We start from the raw sequence: 18,955 nt of genomic DNA, 5'->3' as shown, positions 1-18,955 counted from the left end.
CCTAGCTGTGACCGGCTCCTCTGGGCACATTTTCTAAAATGAGTCTGGTAGGAGGGGCATAGAGGGAGGGGCCAGCCAACACTATTAAACTCTTAAAGTGCCAGTGGCTCCCAAGGGACCCGTCTATACCCCATGGTACTAAATGGAACCCCAGCATCCTCTAGGACGTAAGAGAAAATTACAGTGTCTGAATAATAATAATAATAATAATAATATTATAGTATAATGGTCTCATGACAGGTTTCTCATAGCTCACGCTCATGTACAATCTCAGACTTACCTTGCATCCAGTAGCAGTGCCAGCAGCAGTAAAGCAAGCATTTGCCTTTTCGTTTAAAATGGAAAGATCTTTGAGGGATGGTGCTCGCAAATAAAATTCTAATTCAGCGTATGATGGAATGATGTTAGGCTTCACACCACCATTTCTTATGACTCCTAAGAGAAAGAAATAATAACAAAACAAACAGTTAAAGTCTCGTATTAGTCATCAATATTTAAATGACCTTAGTGGATTAAGTACTTCCATGTGCTGGAAACAAAAGCAATTATCAAATACAGTAGGACAGGAACAGAATCTAGACACAATGTACAACTTGTTACAATTCAATAATTGTGTTCTTTGACACAAGCATAGCAAGGTATGTATTATAATCTGCATCCATACAAATTAAAAGTGCAACATTACCTATGGCAAAAAAAAAAAACCATACCGATGACTTGCTGTATAGGCATACAGCTGCTACTTTGATTTATTGCACCAGTAATTACTGATGTCACACAATTCTTTTTAACATCAACTAAAAGTTTCTGTATGTGCACAGCAAAAGTAGATTTGCATAGAAATATATTTGTCCTCATTCATCTTTTCTGCAGTCACGCCAAACAGCCCCTCTTGACAAATCAGGTCATGTGAGAAACTTCTAGCGTCGGACTACTTATTTGCCAAAAATGTGCCTTAGTCGCAACGCAATGACACGTACAAGGCGACTGTGCTGATTACTTTGATACAGATGTAACCATGCTCATTGTGGCTGCATCTAGGCACAGGTGTGCCTCCGTCGCACACAGATATACAAGTGTCATATACAGATATAGCCACACTCATTGTGGCTATGATGCGGCCACATGGGCACTCCCAGAGCACCTAGTTGCACCCGGGCCTTAGTATGCCAGGCTGTGCTTTTTGCTGCTCAGTGCAATGTCAATGGAGCACAGGTGCGACTAAGACACCTGTGCCCCATTGACATTGCACGGAGCAGCAAAAAGCACAGCCCGGCGTACTAAGGCGCAGGGGCAACTAGGTGCTCTGGGAGTGCCCATGTGGCCGCATCATAGCCACAATGAGTGTGGCTATATCTGTATATGACACTTGTATATCTGTGTGTGCCAGAGTCTCTGAATCTGTATACGAAGTGCTACAATGTAGCAGCCGCAGCTTTTTCTCCCCAATGCAAGTTCTGTTCTGCTCCATATACAGACTCCATCGCACACAAGTGTCATATCAAATTAATAAGCAAAATCTCTTTGTGCGTCCTAGTTGCATTTTAATGAAGATGTATTTTTGTCAAAAAAAAAAAAAAAAAAGAGGCCTGACATTAAGAGAGTTGCACAGGACCTGGCGGCTTGCTTATGCCAGGCATCTCACACTGCGTGACGTGTTGAGGATAGATGAATGAGGACATGTGCAGATTCCCTGCAGTCACTCTGCTCCAACTACAAGGATGGTACCTCCAACAACCATAGTCTTCCTTTATCTGTTGGGTCATATAAAGATGAATGACCAGTTCAATTGCCCATCCTGTTTTCATTATTTATACAAGAGTGGAGGAAACATAGGGAGACCATGGAGCCACTGGATTATGGAGAAGAGGCAGGCAGCTGTTCTTGTATGTCAATGCAGCTGAATATAACAATTAATCAGGGTTAGCTGGTTTAAACCAAATGGTTCTCTTGTGTTTGTTTGTTTGTTTGTTTGTTTGTTTGTTTGTTTGTTTTTTAAAATCACTCTGGGTTTTTATTATGCTGTGACTACAGGCAGGACGCCATGACTTCTTAAAAAATCCTACTATACTAAAAGAAAAGTTTTTTTATTCAAGGGGGTAAATTTACTAAGATGGGATGTTGCCCATAGCAACCAATCAGATTCTACTTCTCATTTATCTACCACCTTCTAGAAGATAATACAGGGAATCTGATTGGTTGCTATGGGCAACATCCCATCTTAAATAGAACTCCCATCTTCGTAAATTTACCCCAAAATGTTTAATGCCAGTGGTATGCCCAGTGCTGATACTTAACCTTTTGTGTGTGTGTTTCTCTGAAATGTGCTTTAACATTTTGTAATTACTATTCAGATTTATTTAATTATAAGTAATAAGTAGGACTAACGCTTAACATTAACTTGTAATTCTTATTTTCAATTTCATCTATATCTGAGTGTACTTTGTATGTTTTAATATGTTTAATTTATCTACAAATATTCAGATGTACAGTCAAACAAAGAGAAAGGAGGACTATGGTGTTGGGGCATATTCAGATGTAATAGGAGTGATTAACAGCAAAAAATGGTTAATTGGTTAATTAATAGATGTAAAACTTTGGATTGTTAATGTTAGAAAGCATTACAACATGGGTGACAAAAGGTTTCTAATACTAAGCAATGTTTCACAGTATTAATATAATAAGCAGGATTAATTTTTTCTTCATTAAAATATTTATGCAAAAAAAATAAAAGTTGAAACAAAACTGTTCATTTATTTATTTTTTCCAGAAATCTGTTTTTTTCCCCCAAACCCTGCAAATAAGTGTGAGGAGAGTTTCTAAGGGCAGGTTTAGATGTAATAGCAAGATTGCTTACAGCACAAATGTAATACATACAGCAGTAACAAATAATTCTAAGAAAGTAAAATAAGAATTTACTTACCGATAATTCTATTTCTCGGAGTCCGTAGTGGATGCTGGGGTTCCTGAAAGGACCATGGGGGAATAGCGGCTCCGCAGGAGACAGGGCACAAAAAGTAAAGCTTTCCGATCAGGTGGTGTGCACTGGCTCCTCCCCCTATGACCCTCCTCCAAGCCTCAGTTAGGTACTGTGCCCGGATGAGCGTACACAATAAGGGAGGAATTTTGAATCCCGGGTAAGACTCATACCAGCCACACCAATCACACCGTACAACTTGTGATCTAAACCCAGTTAACAGTATGATAACAGAGGAGCCTCTGAAAGATGGCTCCCTACAACAATAACCCGAATTAGTTAACAATAACTATGTACAATTATTGCAGATAATCCGCACTTGGGATGGGCGCCCAGCATCCACTACGGACTCCGAGAAATAGAATTATCGGTAAGTAAATTCTTATTTTCTCTATCGTCCTAGTGGATGCTGGGGTTCCTGAAAGGACCATGGGGATTATACCAAAGCTCCCAAACGGGCGGGAGAGTGCGGATGACTCTGCAGCACCGAATGAGAGAACTCCAGGTCCTCCTTAGCCAGAGTATCAAATTTGTAAAATTTTACAAACGTGTTCTCCCCTGACCACGTAGCTGCTCGGCAAAGTTGTAATGCCGAGACCCCTCGGGCAGCCGCCCAAGATGAGCCCACCTTCCTTGTGGAGTGGGCCTTTACAGATTTAGGCTGTGGCAGGCCTGCCACAGAATGTGCAAGTTGGATTGTGCTACAGATCCAACGAGCAATCGTCTGCTTAGACGCAGGAGCACCCATCTTGTTGGGTGCATACAATATAAACAACGAGTCAGATTTTCTGACTCCAGCTGTCCTTGCAATATATATTTTCAATGCTCTGACAACGTCCAGTAACTTGGAGTCCTCCAAGTCACTTGTAGCCGCAGGCACTACAATAGGCTGGTTCAGATGAAATGCTGACACCACCTTAGGGAGAAAATGCGGACGAGTCCGCAGTTCCGCCCTGTCCGAATGGAAAATCAGATATGGGCTTTTGTAAGATAAAGCTGCCAGTTCTGACACTCTCCTGGCCGAAGCCAGGGCTAGTAGCATGGTCACTTTCCATGTGAGATATTTCAAATCCACATTTTTTAGTGGTTCAAACCAATGAGATTTTAGAAAGTCCAAAACCACATTGAGATCCCACGGTGCCACTGGAGGCACCACAGGAGGCTGTATATGCAGCACTCCCTTAACGAAAGTCTGGACTTCAGGGACTGAAGCCAATTCTTTCTGGAAGAAAATCGACAGGGCCGAAATTTGAACCTTAATAGATCCCAATTTGAGACCCATAGACAATCCTGATTGCAGGAAATGTAGGAATCGACCCAGATGAAATTCCTCCGTCGGAGCACTCCGATCCTCGCACCACGCAACATATTTTCGCCAAATGCGGTGATAATGTTGCACGGTTACTTCCTTCCTTGCTTTAATCAAAGTAGGAATGACTTCTTCCGGCATGCCTTTTTCCTTTAGGATCCGGCGTTCAACCGCCATGCCGTCAAACGCAGCCGCGGTAAGTCTTGAAACAGACAGGGACCCTGCTGAAGCAAGTCCCTCCTTAGAGGTAGAGGCCACGGATCTTCCGTGATCATCTCTTGAAGTTCCGGGTACCAAGTCCTTCTTGGCCAATCCGGAACCACTAGTATCGTTCTTACGCCTCTTTGCCGTATAATTCTCAATACTTTTGGTATGAGAGGCAGAGGAGGAAACACATACACCGACTGGTACACCCAAGGCGTTACCAGCGCGTCCACAGCTATTGCCTGCGGATCTCTTGACCTGGCGCAATACCTGTCCAGTTTTTTGTTGAGGCGAGACGCCATCATGTCCACCATTGGTCTTTCCCAACGGGTTACCAGCATGTGGAAGACTTCTGGATGAAGTCCCCACTCTCCCGGGTGAAGGTCGTGTCTGCTGAGGAAGTCTGCTTCCCAGTTGTCCACTCCCGGGATGAACACTGCTGACAGTGCTATCACATGATTCTCTGCCCAGCGAAGAATCCTTGCAGCTTCTGCCATTGCACTCCTGCTTCTTGTGCCGCCCTGTCTGTTCACATGGGCGACTGCCGTGATGTTGTCCGACTGGATCAACACCGGTTTTCCCTGAAGCAGAGGTTCTGCCTGGCTTAGAGCATTGTAGATTGCTCTTAGTTCCAGAATGTTTATGTGAAGAGACGTTTCCAGGCTCGTCCACACTCCCTGGAAGTTTCTTCCTTGTGTGACTGCTCCCCAGCCTCTCAGGCTGGCGTCCGTGGTCACCAGGATCCAATCCTGTATGCCGAATCTGCGGCCCTCCAATAGATGAGCACTCTGCAACCACCACAGAAGAGATACCCTTGTCCTTGGAGACAGGGTTATCCGCTGGTGCATCTGAAGATGCGACCCTGACCATTTGTCCAACAGATCCCTCTGGAAAATTCTTGCGTGGAATCTGCCGAATGGAATTGCTTCGTAAGAAGCCACCATTTTTCCCAGGACTCTTGTGCATTGATGTACAGACACCTTTCCTGGTTTTAGGAGGTTCCTGACAAGCTCGGATAACTCCTTGGCTTTTTCCTCCGGGAGAAAAACCTTTTTCTGAACCGTGTCCAGAATCATCCCTAGGAACAGCAGACGAGTTGTTGGCATTAACTGGGATTTTGGAATATTCAGAATCCACCCGTGCTGTTTTAGCACTTCTTGAGACAGTGCTAATCCCATCTCTAGCTGTTCTCTGGACCTTGCCCTTATCAGGAGATCGTCCAAGTATGGGATAATTAATACGCCTTTTCTTCGAAGAAGAATCATCATCTCGGCCATTACCTTTGTAAAGACCCGAGGTGCCGTGGACAATCCGAACGGCAGCGTCTGAAACGGATAGTGACAGTTTTGTACGACGAACCTGAGGTACCCCTGGTGTGAAGGGGTAAATTGGAACATGGAGGTACGCATCCTTGATGTCCAAGGATACCATAAAGTCCCCTTCTTCCAGGTTCGCTATCACTGCTCTGAGTGACTCCATCTTGAACTTGAACTTCTTTATGTACAGGTTCAATGACTTCAGATTTAGAATAGGTCTTACCGAGCCATCCGGCTTCGGTACCACAAATAGAGTGGAATAATACCCCTTTCCTTGTTGTAGAAGAGGTACCTTGACTATCACCTGCTGAGAGTACAGCTTGTGAATGGCTTCCAAGACCGTCTCCCTTTCGGAGGGGGACGTTGGTAAAGCAGACTTCAGGAAACGGCGAGGTGGATCTGTCTCTAGTTCCAACCTGTATCCCTGAGATATTATCTGCAGGATCCAGGGATCTACCTGCGAGTGAGCCCACTGCGCGCTGAAATTCTTGAGACGACCGCCCACCGCCCCCGAGTCCGCTTGAGAAGCCCCAGCGTCATGCTGAGGCTTTTGTAGAAGCGGGGGAGGGCTTCTGTTCCTGGGAAGGAGCTGCCTGTTGCTGTCTCTTCCCCCTTCCTCTGCCTCGTGGCAGATATGAATATCCCTTTGCTCTCTTGTTTTTAAAGGAACGAAAGGGCTGCGGTTGAAAAGTCGGTGTCTTTTTCTGCTGGGGAGTAACTTGAGGTAAAAAGGTGGATTTCCCGGCTGTAGCCGTGGCCACCAAATCTGATAGACCGACTCCAAATAACTCCTCCCCTTTATACGGCAAAACTTCCATATGCCGTTTTGAGTCCGCATCGCCTGACCACTGTCGCGTCCATAAACTTCTTCTGGCCGAAATGGACATAGCACTTACCCGTGATGCCAGTGTGCAGATATCCCTCTGTGCATCACGCATATAAAGAAATGCATCCTTTATTTGCTCTAAAGACAGTAAAACATTGTCCCTATCCAGGGTATCAATATTTTCAATCAGGGACTCTGACCAAGCTACTCCAGCACTGCACATCCAGGCTGTCGCTATAGCTGGTCGTAGTATAACACCTGTATGTGTGTATATACTTTTTTGGATATTTTCCATCCTCCTATCTACTGGATCTTTAAGTGCGGCCGTCTCAGGAGAGGGTAACGCCACTTGTTTAGATAAGCGTGTGAGCCCCTTGTCCACCCTAGGAGGTGTTTCCCAGCGCGCCCTAACCTCTGGCGGGAAAGGGTATAAAGCCAATAACTTCTTTGAAATTAGCATCTTTTTATCGGGGGCAACCCACGCTTCATCACACACCTCATTTAGTTCTTCTGATTCAGGAAAAACTATAGGTAGTTTTTTCACACCCCACATAATACCCTGTTTAGTGGTACCTGTAGTATCAGCTAAATGTAACGCCTCCTTCATTGCCAAAATCATATAACGTGTGGCCCTACTGGAAAATACGGTTGATTCGTCACCGTCGCCACTGGAATTAGTGCCTGTGTCTGGGTCTGTGTCGACCGACTGAGGCAAAGGGCGTTTTACAGCCCCTGACGGTGTTTGAGGCGCCTGGACAGGCACTAATTGATTGTCCGGCCGTCTCATGTCGTCAAACGACTGCTTTAGCGTGTTGACACTATCCCGTAATTCCATAAATAAAGGCATCCATTCTGGTGTCGACCCCCTAGGAGGTGACATCCCCATATTTGGCAATTGCTCCGCCTCCACACCAATATCGTCCTCATACATGTCGACACACACGTACCGACACACAGCAGACACACAGGGAATGCTCTTAACGAAGACAGGACCCGACTAGCCCTTTGGGGAGACAGAGGGAGAGTCTGCCAGCACACACCAAAGCGCTATATATATATGACAGGGATAGCCTTATAATAAGTGCTCCCTGTATAGCTGCTTTTATAATATAATTTTTGCCACTATTTTGCCCCCCCTCTCTTGTTTTACCCTGTTTCTGTAGTGCAGTGCAGGGGAGAGACCTGGGAGCCGTCCTGACCAGCGGAGCTGTGTAAGGAAAATGGCGCTGTGTGCTGAGGAGATAGGCCCCGCCCCTTTTACGGCGGGCTCGTCTCCCGCTCTTTAGTGGATTCTGGCAGGGGTTAAATATCTCCATATAGCCCCCGGAGGCTATATGTGAGGTATTTTTTAGCCAAATAGGTTTTCATTTGCCTCCCAGGGCGCTCCCCTCCCAGCGCCCTGCACCCTCAGTGACTGCCGTGTGAAGTGTGCTGAGAGGAAAATGGCACACAGCTGCAGTGCTGTGCGCTACCTTTAGAAGACTGAGGAGTCTTCTGCCGCCGATTCTGAACCTCTTCTTGTTTCAGCATCTGCAAGGGGGCCGGCGGCGAGGCTCCGGTGACCATCCAGGCTGTACCTGTGATCGTCCCTCTGGAGCTGATGTCCAGTAGCCAAGAAGCCAATCCATCCTGCACGCAGGTGAGTTCACTTCTTCTCCCCTAAGTCCCTCGTTGCAGTGATCCTGTTGCCAGCAGGACTCACTGTAAAATAAAAAACCTAAGCTAAACTTTTCTAAGCAGCTCTTTAGGAGAGCCACCTAGATTGCACCCTTCTCGGCCGGGCACAAAAATCTAACTGAGGCTTGGAGGAGGGTCATAGGGGGAGGAGCCAGTGCACACCACCTGATCGGAAAGCTTTACTTTTTGTGCCCTGTCTCCTGCGGAGCCGCTATTCCCCCATGGTCCTTTCAGGAACCCCAGCATCCACTAGGACGATAGAGAAATTAAAGTTATATGACGTGTACAAACAACAAATGGTCATTTTCTTCATCATTACATAAAGAAAAACATAATTATTAAATACAGTTCTCACCATGAACTCTCCAGGAAGGTTTCATTTGCTGCCTTAAGACAGAAAGATTGTTGTATGCAAGAATAGCAGCATCTAACGCATTAATTCCTTCCCATGGGTATGCAGCTGCATGAGAAGCTTTTCCATGATATTTCACAGTAACACTAGGAAATAAAAGCCAGCAATTATATTCGCTTGTATTTCTCTTTGGTTTTTAAACTGACCAGTGCAGTAGACAAATAAAATTGGTAACATACTAAGCAACCATGAAAGGGGGAAAAATAAAAATAAATAGCAAGTATTAAATAAAGTGCAGAAGTACTTTCTTTGCAAGTCTACATCTGTAGTGATAAGGCTCCTAACATTTCTAAAGGAGTACGGTATGTGTTTGGGTGTTTCTCTACATGCAACTACCTAAATGGTGGCCTCAGACATGTCCTATTCCAGTTTTAAAAGCGCAGGCATTTATAGTAATCATACACACAATGGGGGTTATTCCGACCCGATCACACGCTGCAGTTTATCACAGCGCAGCGATCGGGTCGGAATTGCGCATGCCGGACGGCCGAAGGCCGTCATTTAGTAGCGATCGCCTCTGCCTGATTGACAGGCAGAGGCGGTCGCAGGGCGGGAGGGGGCTGGACGGCGGCATTAAGCCGCCGTTTAGGGGGCACGGTCCGGCCAACGCAGGCGTGGCTGGTCCGTTGGAGGGGGGCGGGCCGCGGCGGCTGCGTTACGTCTCAGGAGCTGCGCTGACCGGTAGTTACTCCACAAATACAAAAGCATCTCCGCTATGCAATGCTTTTGTATTTGTGCGGGGGGCCGGACTGACATGTGGGGCGAACTAGCTTTGTGCTGGGCGTCCCCCCGCATGTCAGGGAAGATGATCGTAGCTGTGCTAAATTTAGCACAGCTACGATCAACTCGGAATGACCCCCAATGTTCTCAGAGTGCAATCGCTCCTATATGGCATTCATAGAGCAGTGCCCATTCAATTCAACGTGACAACACGGGAACGATTGAGGGCTATTTTACAGGAGCAGTACTAGAAATCAAAGCACCTGTCACACTACCCAAAATAGAAGCAATGCCATCACCACAAGAGAGTATACAAGTATTATTTCTACATATTTTGCAAAGCGTATGGACATGATCTATTCTCTGTACCCTCAAATTTATTTATCAATTGGAGTCGCAGCTGTAATACATAACCATGGCAAAATGGGATGCAGTTAATATACCGGCCGTCGTGATCTCGGCGTTCAGGAATCCTGCCAGCCGGTGATATGCCGCAGGCCGGAATCCCAGCAAACGCTCGTATTTCCCATTCGGTTGGTGGGTCCACGCCACCAACTGAGTGGGAATAGAACCTGTGGCGAGCAAAACAAGCCGCTGGGCCTGATGAGGGGACTCGCTGGCGGGATTTCGGCAGACTGGATGCCGCTGTCGGTAAAGTGACAGCCAGCATCCCGTCTGCCGGGATTACATATGTATTCTGCCAAAATATAATGTAAGTAATAGAATGAATAACCTCAAAGTTAAATTAGTAAACAAAAAAAAAATACTAGCCAGGTAATAACCTTTGAAAACAGTGACCCTCATGTACAGTTTGGAGCAGAGCAGAAATAAAAAAAAATAAAAAAATTGCACGTGGACAAACCATGACGCAATGTTAATGGGGCAAACACAATTGTTTTTTTGCATGCCGGAATACTGAATTATTTTCCATGTAGAGCACACATACTGGGCATTTAGAATTGAGCCAAATCTAAATCTGTCTCTCATTTTATGCGTTAGAAATCAGAGTGCATACAGCAAACCAATGGATGCTGTTGGGTTCAGTACTATGGTCTCTCGCACCAGAATGAGACAAAGCCTTGGCTGCTGCCTGCCAGTTAGAGGATGACTGGAAACATACGCACCCATCTTTCCAGACTGTTCTGTCTAGACTTTGACCTGTATAGTAGATGGAATGTGTGACCTGTATTAAGAACTCTGACAAATAATTTTGAAAATATGGAAGTCCTGGGCTGCTCATTATAGCCAGAGACTTTCCTTATGAAAAACGGACTAACGTAGTTAATAACATGATGATTATCATTATTTCGAGAAGTGGTTTATCATGAATAGTTTGGTTGGAAATGTGGGTTCTGGGGAATGCCTGCTTTGATCACATACAAATATTGGCAGACTTTTTTATTTATGTAGGGAAACCAATTAACAATGCGGTGAAGCACCATTCAGGTCCAAGGCCCATTCATTTTAATTTAAGTTCTGTAGCACAAAACCCATTGAAATGAATTTGATATTTGAATAAAAAGGTATTCAATACAGCACAAAAATGGAGTAACTACTGTTACACTGTGGTGGGCATGTACATATGCACTCATGAAGAGATTATTGCAATTTCAAGTGTGGCGACATCATTTGAACATACTGAAAAGGGCCAAGAAGATTTGGAAAAAAATCAGCATTATGCAAATGAAGTATAGCTTAAAGGGGAATGGACACCCTGAATAGAATGGGGTTTATTTTTACGGGTTCACTACGATATGCCGGCGGCCGGGCTCCCGGCGACCAGCATACCGGCGCCGGGAGCCCGACCGCCGGCTTACCGACAGTGTGGCGAACGCAAATGAGCCCCTTGCGGGCTCGCTGCGCTCGCCACGCTACGGGCACGGTGGCGCGCTACGCGCGCCACACTATTTTATTCTCCCTCCAGGGGGGTCGTGGACCCCCACATGGGAGAATAAGTGTCGGTATGCCGGCTGTCGGTATGCCGGCTGTCGGGATCCCGGCGCCGGTATGCTGGTCGCCGGGAGCCCGACCGCCGGCATACTGAAGACCACCCATTTTTACATGTAGCCCAATGTCACTGCATTTGATTGCATTTGATTGTCTTACATGATTAGTAGTAGGTAATGCCTAGAAAATCACCAATTACATACTGTGACAGCAGCTACATATTTGCAGAGGTCTACATTGCAAGAAACTGTAGCTTTTATGGTCCGTAACACATACGAAAAGAACATTTTACAAGATATTTAGTTCTAGACTATTCTTCCTAATCTTTTTGTATTTGTAATTTACAATAAATGTATAACGGGCAACTCACTCACAATATATAAAGTAATTCTGCTGTTTAATGCCCATGTCAAAAGGAATTATTTGTAACCAATGACTGTAAAGCAAATATCTGCAACTCATTAATATTTTCATTATATATTCTGAATGAAAAAGGTGTGTTGTCATAATGCAAACATTCTGCATCCCAAATATGGACACACGCAGGCTACAGAAAATGCTCCCCTAAGATAGAGAAGGAAACATGCAGCTTGGTCATAAGCATTGGAACAGGGAGGGAGGTGGGCAAGGGGTGGATTGCATCTATGAAACATTTGAGAGGAGTGCCACTGCCTGGCATCTGACTCAGGCATAACTTTGATATAGCCACCACAGCACTGGGGCTGGTGACACCAACGTCGCACTAAAGACAGTGAATACTACAGTACAAGTTCCAACAGCCCTGTTGTCCAGGATAAGATTTACACATAGGATCAGAGCACTAGAGAGCCTGGCTGGGCCCAGTTACTTTTCGGGATTGGGGTGGACTAACTGCAGGAGGTGTGGCCATGCGCCCTTAGAAAAAAAATGTTTGTATTTTAAGCGCCTCCCTGGCCACACTGCAGCCAGGCATACAGCAGCATGTGCTAGGCTGAGGAGAAGAGCTGCAGCTGCCAGTTAAGGGGGTGGGGACCCATTTTGAAGGGGCCCCCATCCCAATGCTTCTAGAGAGAAACTTCTCTGCAGCAGTTGATAATTTTATGCCCTATAATAGTGCCCTAGTTCATTTTCTGAACCATAGTAGAGCCTTATTAAATGTTATGCCCCATAGTAGTGCCCTAATTTCTTTTATGAATCGCAGTAGTGCTTAAGTTCACCCAATGTCACATTTTAGAGCTGCCAGTACACATTATGCTGCACAGTACCCCCAATTCACATTATGATATATATTGCTCCCCATTCATATTGTGCCTCATTACAGTGTCCCGGTTCATATTATATAACATTAAAATGCTCTCCAGTTCATTTTATACCACACTACAATGAGCAGGACCAGGGGCATACTTAGATATATTGCAGGCCCCAAGGAAAAAGTTTAGAAGGACCCCTACGTAACTCCCAATGGCAAAAAAATGTATATAACACATGTAACTTTAACAGGGAAGGTGGGCCCCTCTCAGCTCTGGGCTCCATAGCAGCTTCACTGTCTGCACCTATGGTAGCTACGCCCTTGATGACGACTAATTGTTTTCTAGAAAATTAAGTTGTTAACACTGCGGTTATTATCGGTTACCATTCCTAATTCTCTTACTGGGAGAAACAATCCCCTTTGAATATTGGTAAATCAAGGTGGGTTTTTTTGTTTTTGTTTTTAAAGCAGCACAGTGTATTAATGTATTGTGACACTGCTTACAATTATTATTTTATTATTGTCCTACTTACTCATGTATAGCAACATCTGGTAGATATCCAGCATCAGACTGGGCGGGATGGGCCATAAATGCAACATCAATATCATCAAAGGCTCCGGCATTTATAAGATCGACTTTACCACCACCCTCCTCCTCGGCAGGTGTCCCTAAAACCGTAATCTAGGCAAAGAAAAATACACACATTGTTTGTATTATGTCTCTGTAGAAAACACTAACATACTGGACAAGAATAATGTGTGAAACTACATACACGTACTACCTTCATAAATTAGTCACTGAGAGTATTTAGCGTGGTGATGACAAAAGCAGAGAAAGACCTTTTTTGATGCTGGCCTGACAACTACAAGAGGACGTCACCATTTCAGCAATTACCATTCCAGCAGCCTCATTTAGAGTAGATCAAACTGAAGGATAAAATGATGGCCTTAATGCGTGATGCACATATCCTATTCAAAATACACCATTACTATGTAGATGCATGGAAATATGTGGAGGGTACGTAATGCTTTCCGACTTTAAACCATTACCCTGGCAAACACCATCCAATGGATGCCAGAATGTGTCCAAGTGCTATTTTGCAGCCTTTACAGGGTAGAGAGGATGGGTGTGGGACAGACCATTGTTTGCTCTGCCGATTACCATAAGTAATTCCACTAACATGGAAGTGTCTGGAAAACCCAACACTGTGGGTCTCCGTGTTACAGTGGGACTAGAATAGATACTGTAGGAGGAACATGCTACTTTATTATATATTATCCATCTGCCCCAACCAATAAAGCTATGTGCTGATGATGAGCATTATAGTCATGGAGAGGGGGTGGGGGTGCGGGGGCGCCCAATTACAGAAATGTAATTGTACTGCTGTTCGTGCACCCATTAGCCATGTAGTACACATCTTTTCTTGCAGCCTCCAGAGGTGCGGGGGGGGGGAAGGGGGACACGACTGCGCAAACTAAAGTTTAGCCGTTTTACGCAGCTAAACCCTATCTGTTTGGGCATCAAAACAGTCCCGTAAAGACAGGAATATTAGACACCTGAAACAACTGAATTCCCCCCTTTATGTCAAGATTCGGATGTCAACAATAATAAGCCTTCAACAAGGTACCTACTGCAAATAATTCAGTTCAATAAAAGGAAACTGTGGATAGAAAAAATAAAATACAAAAAGAAGGCTGTTAATATGTGGCAGAAATTGTGCAACTAAATTTTGTCTCAATAAATGCTAAATTCTATATACTAACTTTAGCTAGGAAAAAATATCTGTATCAACAATATTACAGAATACAAAAAAGTTAAAAGTCCAGTGAGAATCACTTAAATATTCTTGAATAAAACAATTATCAACCCACATACTCTATAGCTGTGTTACTGTGGAGGTAAAAGTCCAAAGGCACAAAAGAGCACTTTGTCTTACATCAATTTTGCTGACTTGCCTGCAGTTCACAGTTCCATAGAGATCTTTGATCAAATGTGTATCAGTGGCGTGTTATTATATAGGCAGCACAAATTAAAGGAAAACTGGCTACACAATGCTTTCTACAGACCTAAGAATGGTATGGTTGCCCAGATGTGTCACATCAGTTCACTTATATAGACATGGACAAATTTTCTAGTACGCTTCCACAAAAAATAGAAGAAACCATATTATTTTTGGAAATAACTGGAAACTGACAAAAAGAATTGCCATTAATCATTGGTTATTCCAGATTTAATAGAAATCAGACTTTGCGTTTGATTTTTGATTCAAAATGATATTTTAAATAAAACAACGAAAATGAGATGGACAAAAATGGTTGGACCATTTATTAGCTCCCGATGGTATTCAATTAATGGCGCAGTTATGTCGGGGAAGGCTGGTTCTTGCAGACTAAACAGGGTGTTTTGCCGCGAGAACTGGTATTCTCAGTCTAAAGTGTGTGGCACGATGCTGTTTTCTGCCGCACTAAGGGCAGAAATCACATTGTGCCAGCACTTTTGTTGGATTTCTGCTTGCACCCCCAGAGGGGTGAGAGAAGAAAACCTTTTGCAGGGTGTCACAGCGCGCTGAATTGAATAGCACCGGGAGCTAATTTCCAGCGCTATTCAACCTGCACTATATTGAATCGAGCCCAACGAGACTTCTGCACCTGTCAACAGGTTGTTTGGCCCACTTTAACTGAGCAAACTGCTTCAGCTGTCTCAGGTTTGATGGGTGCCCTCGCCAGACTGCATGTTTCAGGTCTTTCCTTGGATGTTCGATAGAATTCAGATCAGGGCTCATAGAAGGCTACTTCAGTAAAGTACAATGTTTTGTTCTTATCCATTCTCGGATACTTTTAGCTGTTGGTTTTGGATATTATCTTGTTGGAAGACCTATGATCTACAACAGAGACACAGCTCTCTGACTCTGGGCTGTATGTTTGTGCCCAATGCAGCAAAGCAGCCCCAAGACATAACCTCCACACAATAGATATGGGGAGGATTCAATTGTACCTGATAACTATGGTTAAAAACAGGACTTTACTGCAATTTAACCACTTGCCTGGCATGGTCGCATCAGATGTGACCATACCAGCAAGTGTTTTATCTGACCTGGTCTCACAGGCTGCAAACAGTCAAACATACAGTATTAGCAGCGGCAGGGAAACTTCCCCCCGCTGCTGCTCTCCCTGCACCCTCCCCTCAGTGTTGCCGATTGGTCAGTACAGCAGGACCCCCACCCAGGGGCTGCACCCAATGGCAGCTGCTGGGATAGTGTAAACCACCCCCACCCCCCCTTTATGTACCTGGCAGCTGTCTTGGGTGTAATAAGCAATGACCGATGTTTGAGAAAAAAAAAAAATATTTTTAAATTAATAAAAAAAAACACAACAACTAAAATTATTTTGGATAAGGTTAAATTCATGTTCTTCACCTAATTCACTCATAAAAAAAAAAAAACGACAATTTCTGAGCGTTTCAGGCAAAATGTCATCTTTCAGGGATTTTTATAGGCGACTCTGGCATGCACATGCAATATGACATTTTGCCTCATTTTCAGATCCAAACTTGACGGGAAGAACAGAGTCAAAACCGGACCACTCATCTGTAATTTAAACATGCATGGGCTAGGCATACAGATATCCTTACAAACAACGAAGGATAAATAGGTTTTGATGTTATTACAAGGTTAAAAAAAAAAAAAAGACGCAAACTGGATGGGCCAAAGTGGTTCTTATCTGCCGTCAAATTCTAGGTTTCTTATATTGTCTATAGCTGTTGACCCCATTAACCATCGACACGGGTGTAGTATGGTATGCCGGCGGCCGGGCTCCCGGCGACCAGCATACCGGCGCCGGGAGCCCAACCGCCGGCATACCGACAGCGTGGCGAGCGCAAATTAGCCCCTTGCGGGCTCGCTGCGGGCACGGTGGCGCGCCACGCTATTTTATTCTCCCTCCAGGGGGGTCGTGGACCCCCACGAGGGAGAAAAAATAAGAATTTACTCACCGGTAATTCTATTTCTCGTAGTCCGTAGTGGATGCTGGGGACTCCGTCAGGACCATGGGGAATAGCGGCTCCGCAGGAGACAGGGCACAAAATTTAAAAGTTTGACCACTAGGTGGTGTGTACTGGCTCCTCCCCCCATGACCCTCCTCCAAGCCTCAGTTAGGATACTGTGCCCGGACGAGCGTACACAATAAGGAAGGATTTTGAATCCCGGGTAAGACTCATACCAGCCACACCAATCACACCGTACAACTTGTGATCTGAACCCAGTTAACAGTATGATAACGTAGGAGCCTCTGAAAAGATGGCTCACAACAATAAACAACCCGATTTTTTTGTAACAATAACTATGTACAAGTATTGCAGACAATCCGCACTTAAGATGGGCGCCCAGCATCCACTACGGACTACGAGAAATAGAATTACCGGTGAGTAAATTCTTATTTTCTCTGACGTCCTAGTGGATGCTGGGGACTCCGTCAGGACCATGGGGATTATACCAAAGCTCCCAAACGGGCGGGAGAGTGCGGATGACTCTGCAGCACCGAATGAGAGAACTCCAGGTCCTCCTTAGCCAGGGTATCAAATTTGTAGAATTTTACAAACGTGTTCTCCCCTGACCACGTAGCTGCTCGGCAGAGTTGTAATGCCGAGACCCCTCGGGCAGCCGCCCAAGATGAGCCCACCTTCCTTGTGGAGTGGGCATTGACAGATTTAGGCTGTGGCAGGCCTGCCACAGAATGTGCCAGTTGAATTGTGCTACAATCCAACGAGCAATCGTCTGCTTAGAAGCAGGAGCACCCAGCTTGTTGGGTGCATACAGTATAAACAGCGAGTCAGATTTTCTGACTCCAGCCGTCCTTGAAATATATACAGGTTGAGTATCCCTTATCCAAATATTCCGAAATACGGAATATTCCGAAATACGGACTTTTTTGAGTGAGAGTGAGATAGTGAAACCTTTGTTTTCTGATGGCTCAATGTACACAAACTTTGTTTAATACACAAAGTTATTAAAAATATTGTATTATAAGACCTTCAGGCTGTGTTTATAAGGTGTATATGAAACATAAATGAATTGTGTGAATGTACACACACGTTGTTTAATACACAAAGTTATAAAAAATATTGGCTAAAATGACCTTCAGGCTGTGTGTATAAGGTGTATATGTGACATAAATGTATTCTGTGCTTAGATTTAGGTCCCATCACCATGATATCTCATTATGGTATGCAATTATTCCAAAATACGGAAAAATCCGATATCCAAAATACCTCTGGTCCCAAGCATTTTGGATAAGGGATACTCAACCTGTATTTTCAATGCTCTGACAACGTCCAGCAACTTGGAATCCTCCAAATCGCTAGTAGCCGCAGGCACCACAATAGGCTGGTTCAGGTGAAACGCTGATACCACCTTAGGCAGAAAATGAGGACGCGTCCTCAATTCTGCCCTGTCCGAATGGAAAATCAGATATGGGCTTTTATACGATAAAGCCGCCAATTCCGACACTCTCCTGGCTGAAGCCAGGGCCAGTAGCATGGTTACTTTCCATGTAAGATATTTCAAATCTACCGATTTGAGTGGCTCAAACCAATGGGATTTGAGAAAATCCAAAACTACATTGAGATCCCACGGTGCCACTGGGGGCACAACCGGGGGCTGTATATGTAGTACTCCTTTTACAAAAGTCTGGACTTCAGGAACTGAAGCCAATTCTTTCTGGAAGAAAATCGACAGGGCCGAAATTTGAACCTTAATGGACCCTAATTTGAGGCCCATAGATAATCCTGTTTGCAGGAAATGTAGGAATCGACCCAGTTGAAATTCCTCTGTCGGGGCCTTCCTGGCCTCACACCATGCAACATATTTTCTCCAAATGCGGTGATAATGTTGTGCAGTCACCTCCTTCCTGGCTTTGACCAGGGTAGGGATGACCTCTTCCGGAATGCCTTTTTCCCTTAGGATCCGGCGTTCAACCGCCATGCCGTCAAACGCAGCAGCGGTAAGTCTTGGAATAGACACGGTCCCTGCTGAAGCAGATCCCTTCTTAGAGGTAGAGGCCACGGATCTTCCGTGAGCATCTCCTGAAGTTCCGGGTACCAAGTCCTTCTTGGCCAGTCCGGAGCCACTAGTATCGTTCTTACTCCCCTTTGCCGTATAATTCTCAGTACCTTGGGTATGAGAGGCAGAGGAGGAAACACATACACTGACTGGTACACCCATGGTGTTACCAGAGCGTCCACAGCTATTGCCTGAGGGTCTCTTGACCTGGCGCAATACATGTCCAGTTTTTTGTTGAGGCGGGACGCCATCATGTCCACCATTGGTCTTTCCCAATGGACTA

At 44.9% G+C, this 18,955-nt stretch overlaps 1 protein-coding gene across 1 annotated transcript in view; it reads right to left on the bottom strand.

Annotated features, from left to right (window-relative positions):
• Window positions 1-18,955, bottom strand: part of PM20D2 (peptidase M20 domain containing 2) — an 87,004-nt gene that overhangs the window by 59,124 nt on the left and 8,925 nt on the right. Inside the window, exons 2-4 of the mRNA XM_063916971.1 lie at window positions 13,150-13,298; window positions 8,665-8,807; window positions 281-435 (exon numbers count right to left, since the gene is read on the bottom strand). Coding sequence (XP_063773041.1) covers window positions 281-435; window positions 8,665-8,807; window positions 13,150-13,298 — 447 coding nt within the window. The remainder of the gene's footprint in view (window positions 1-280; window positions 436-8,664; window positions 8,808-13,149; window positions 13,299-18,955) is intronic.

The sequence above is a fragment of the Pseudophryne corroboree genome, chromosome 4 (assembly GCF_028390025.1).
Source record: "Pseudophryne corroboree isolate aPseCor3 chromosome 4, aPseCor3.hap2, whole genome shotgun sequence".
Taxonomy (NCBI): Eukaryota; Metazoa; Chordata; class Amphibia; order Anura; family Myobatrachidae; genus Pseudophryne; species Pseudophryne corroboree.
This window is presented reverse-complemented; position numbering and strand designations above follow the sequence as displayed.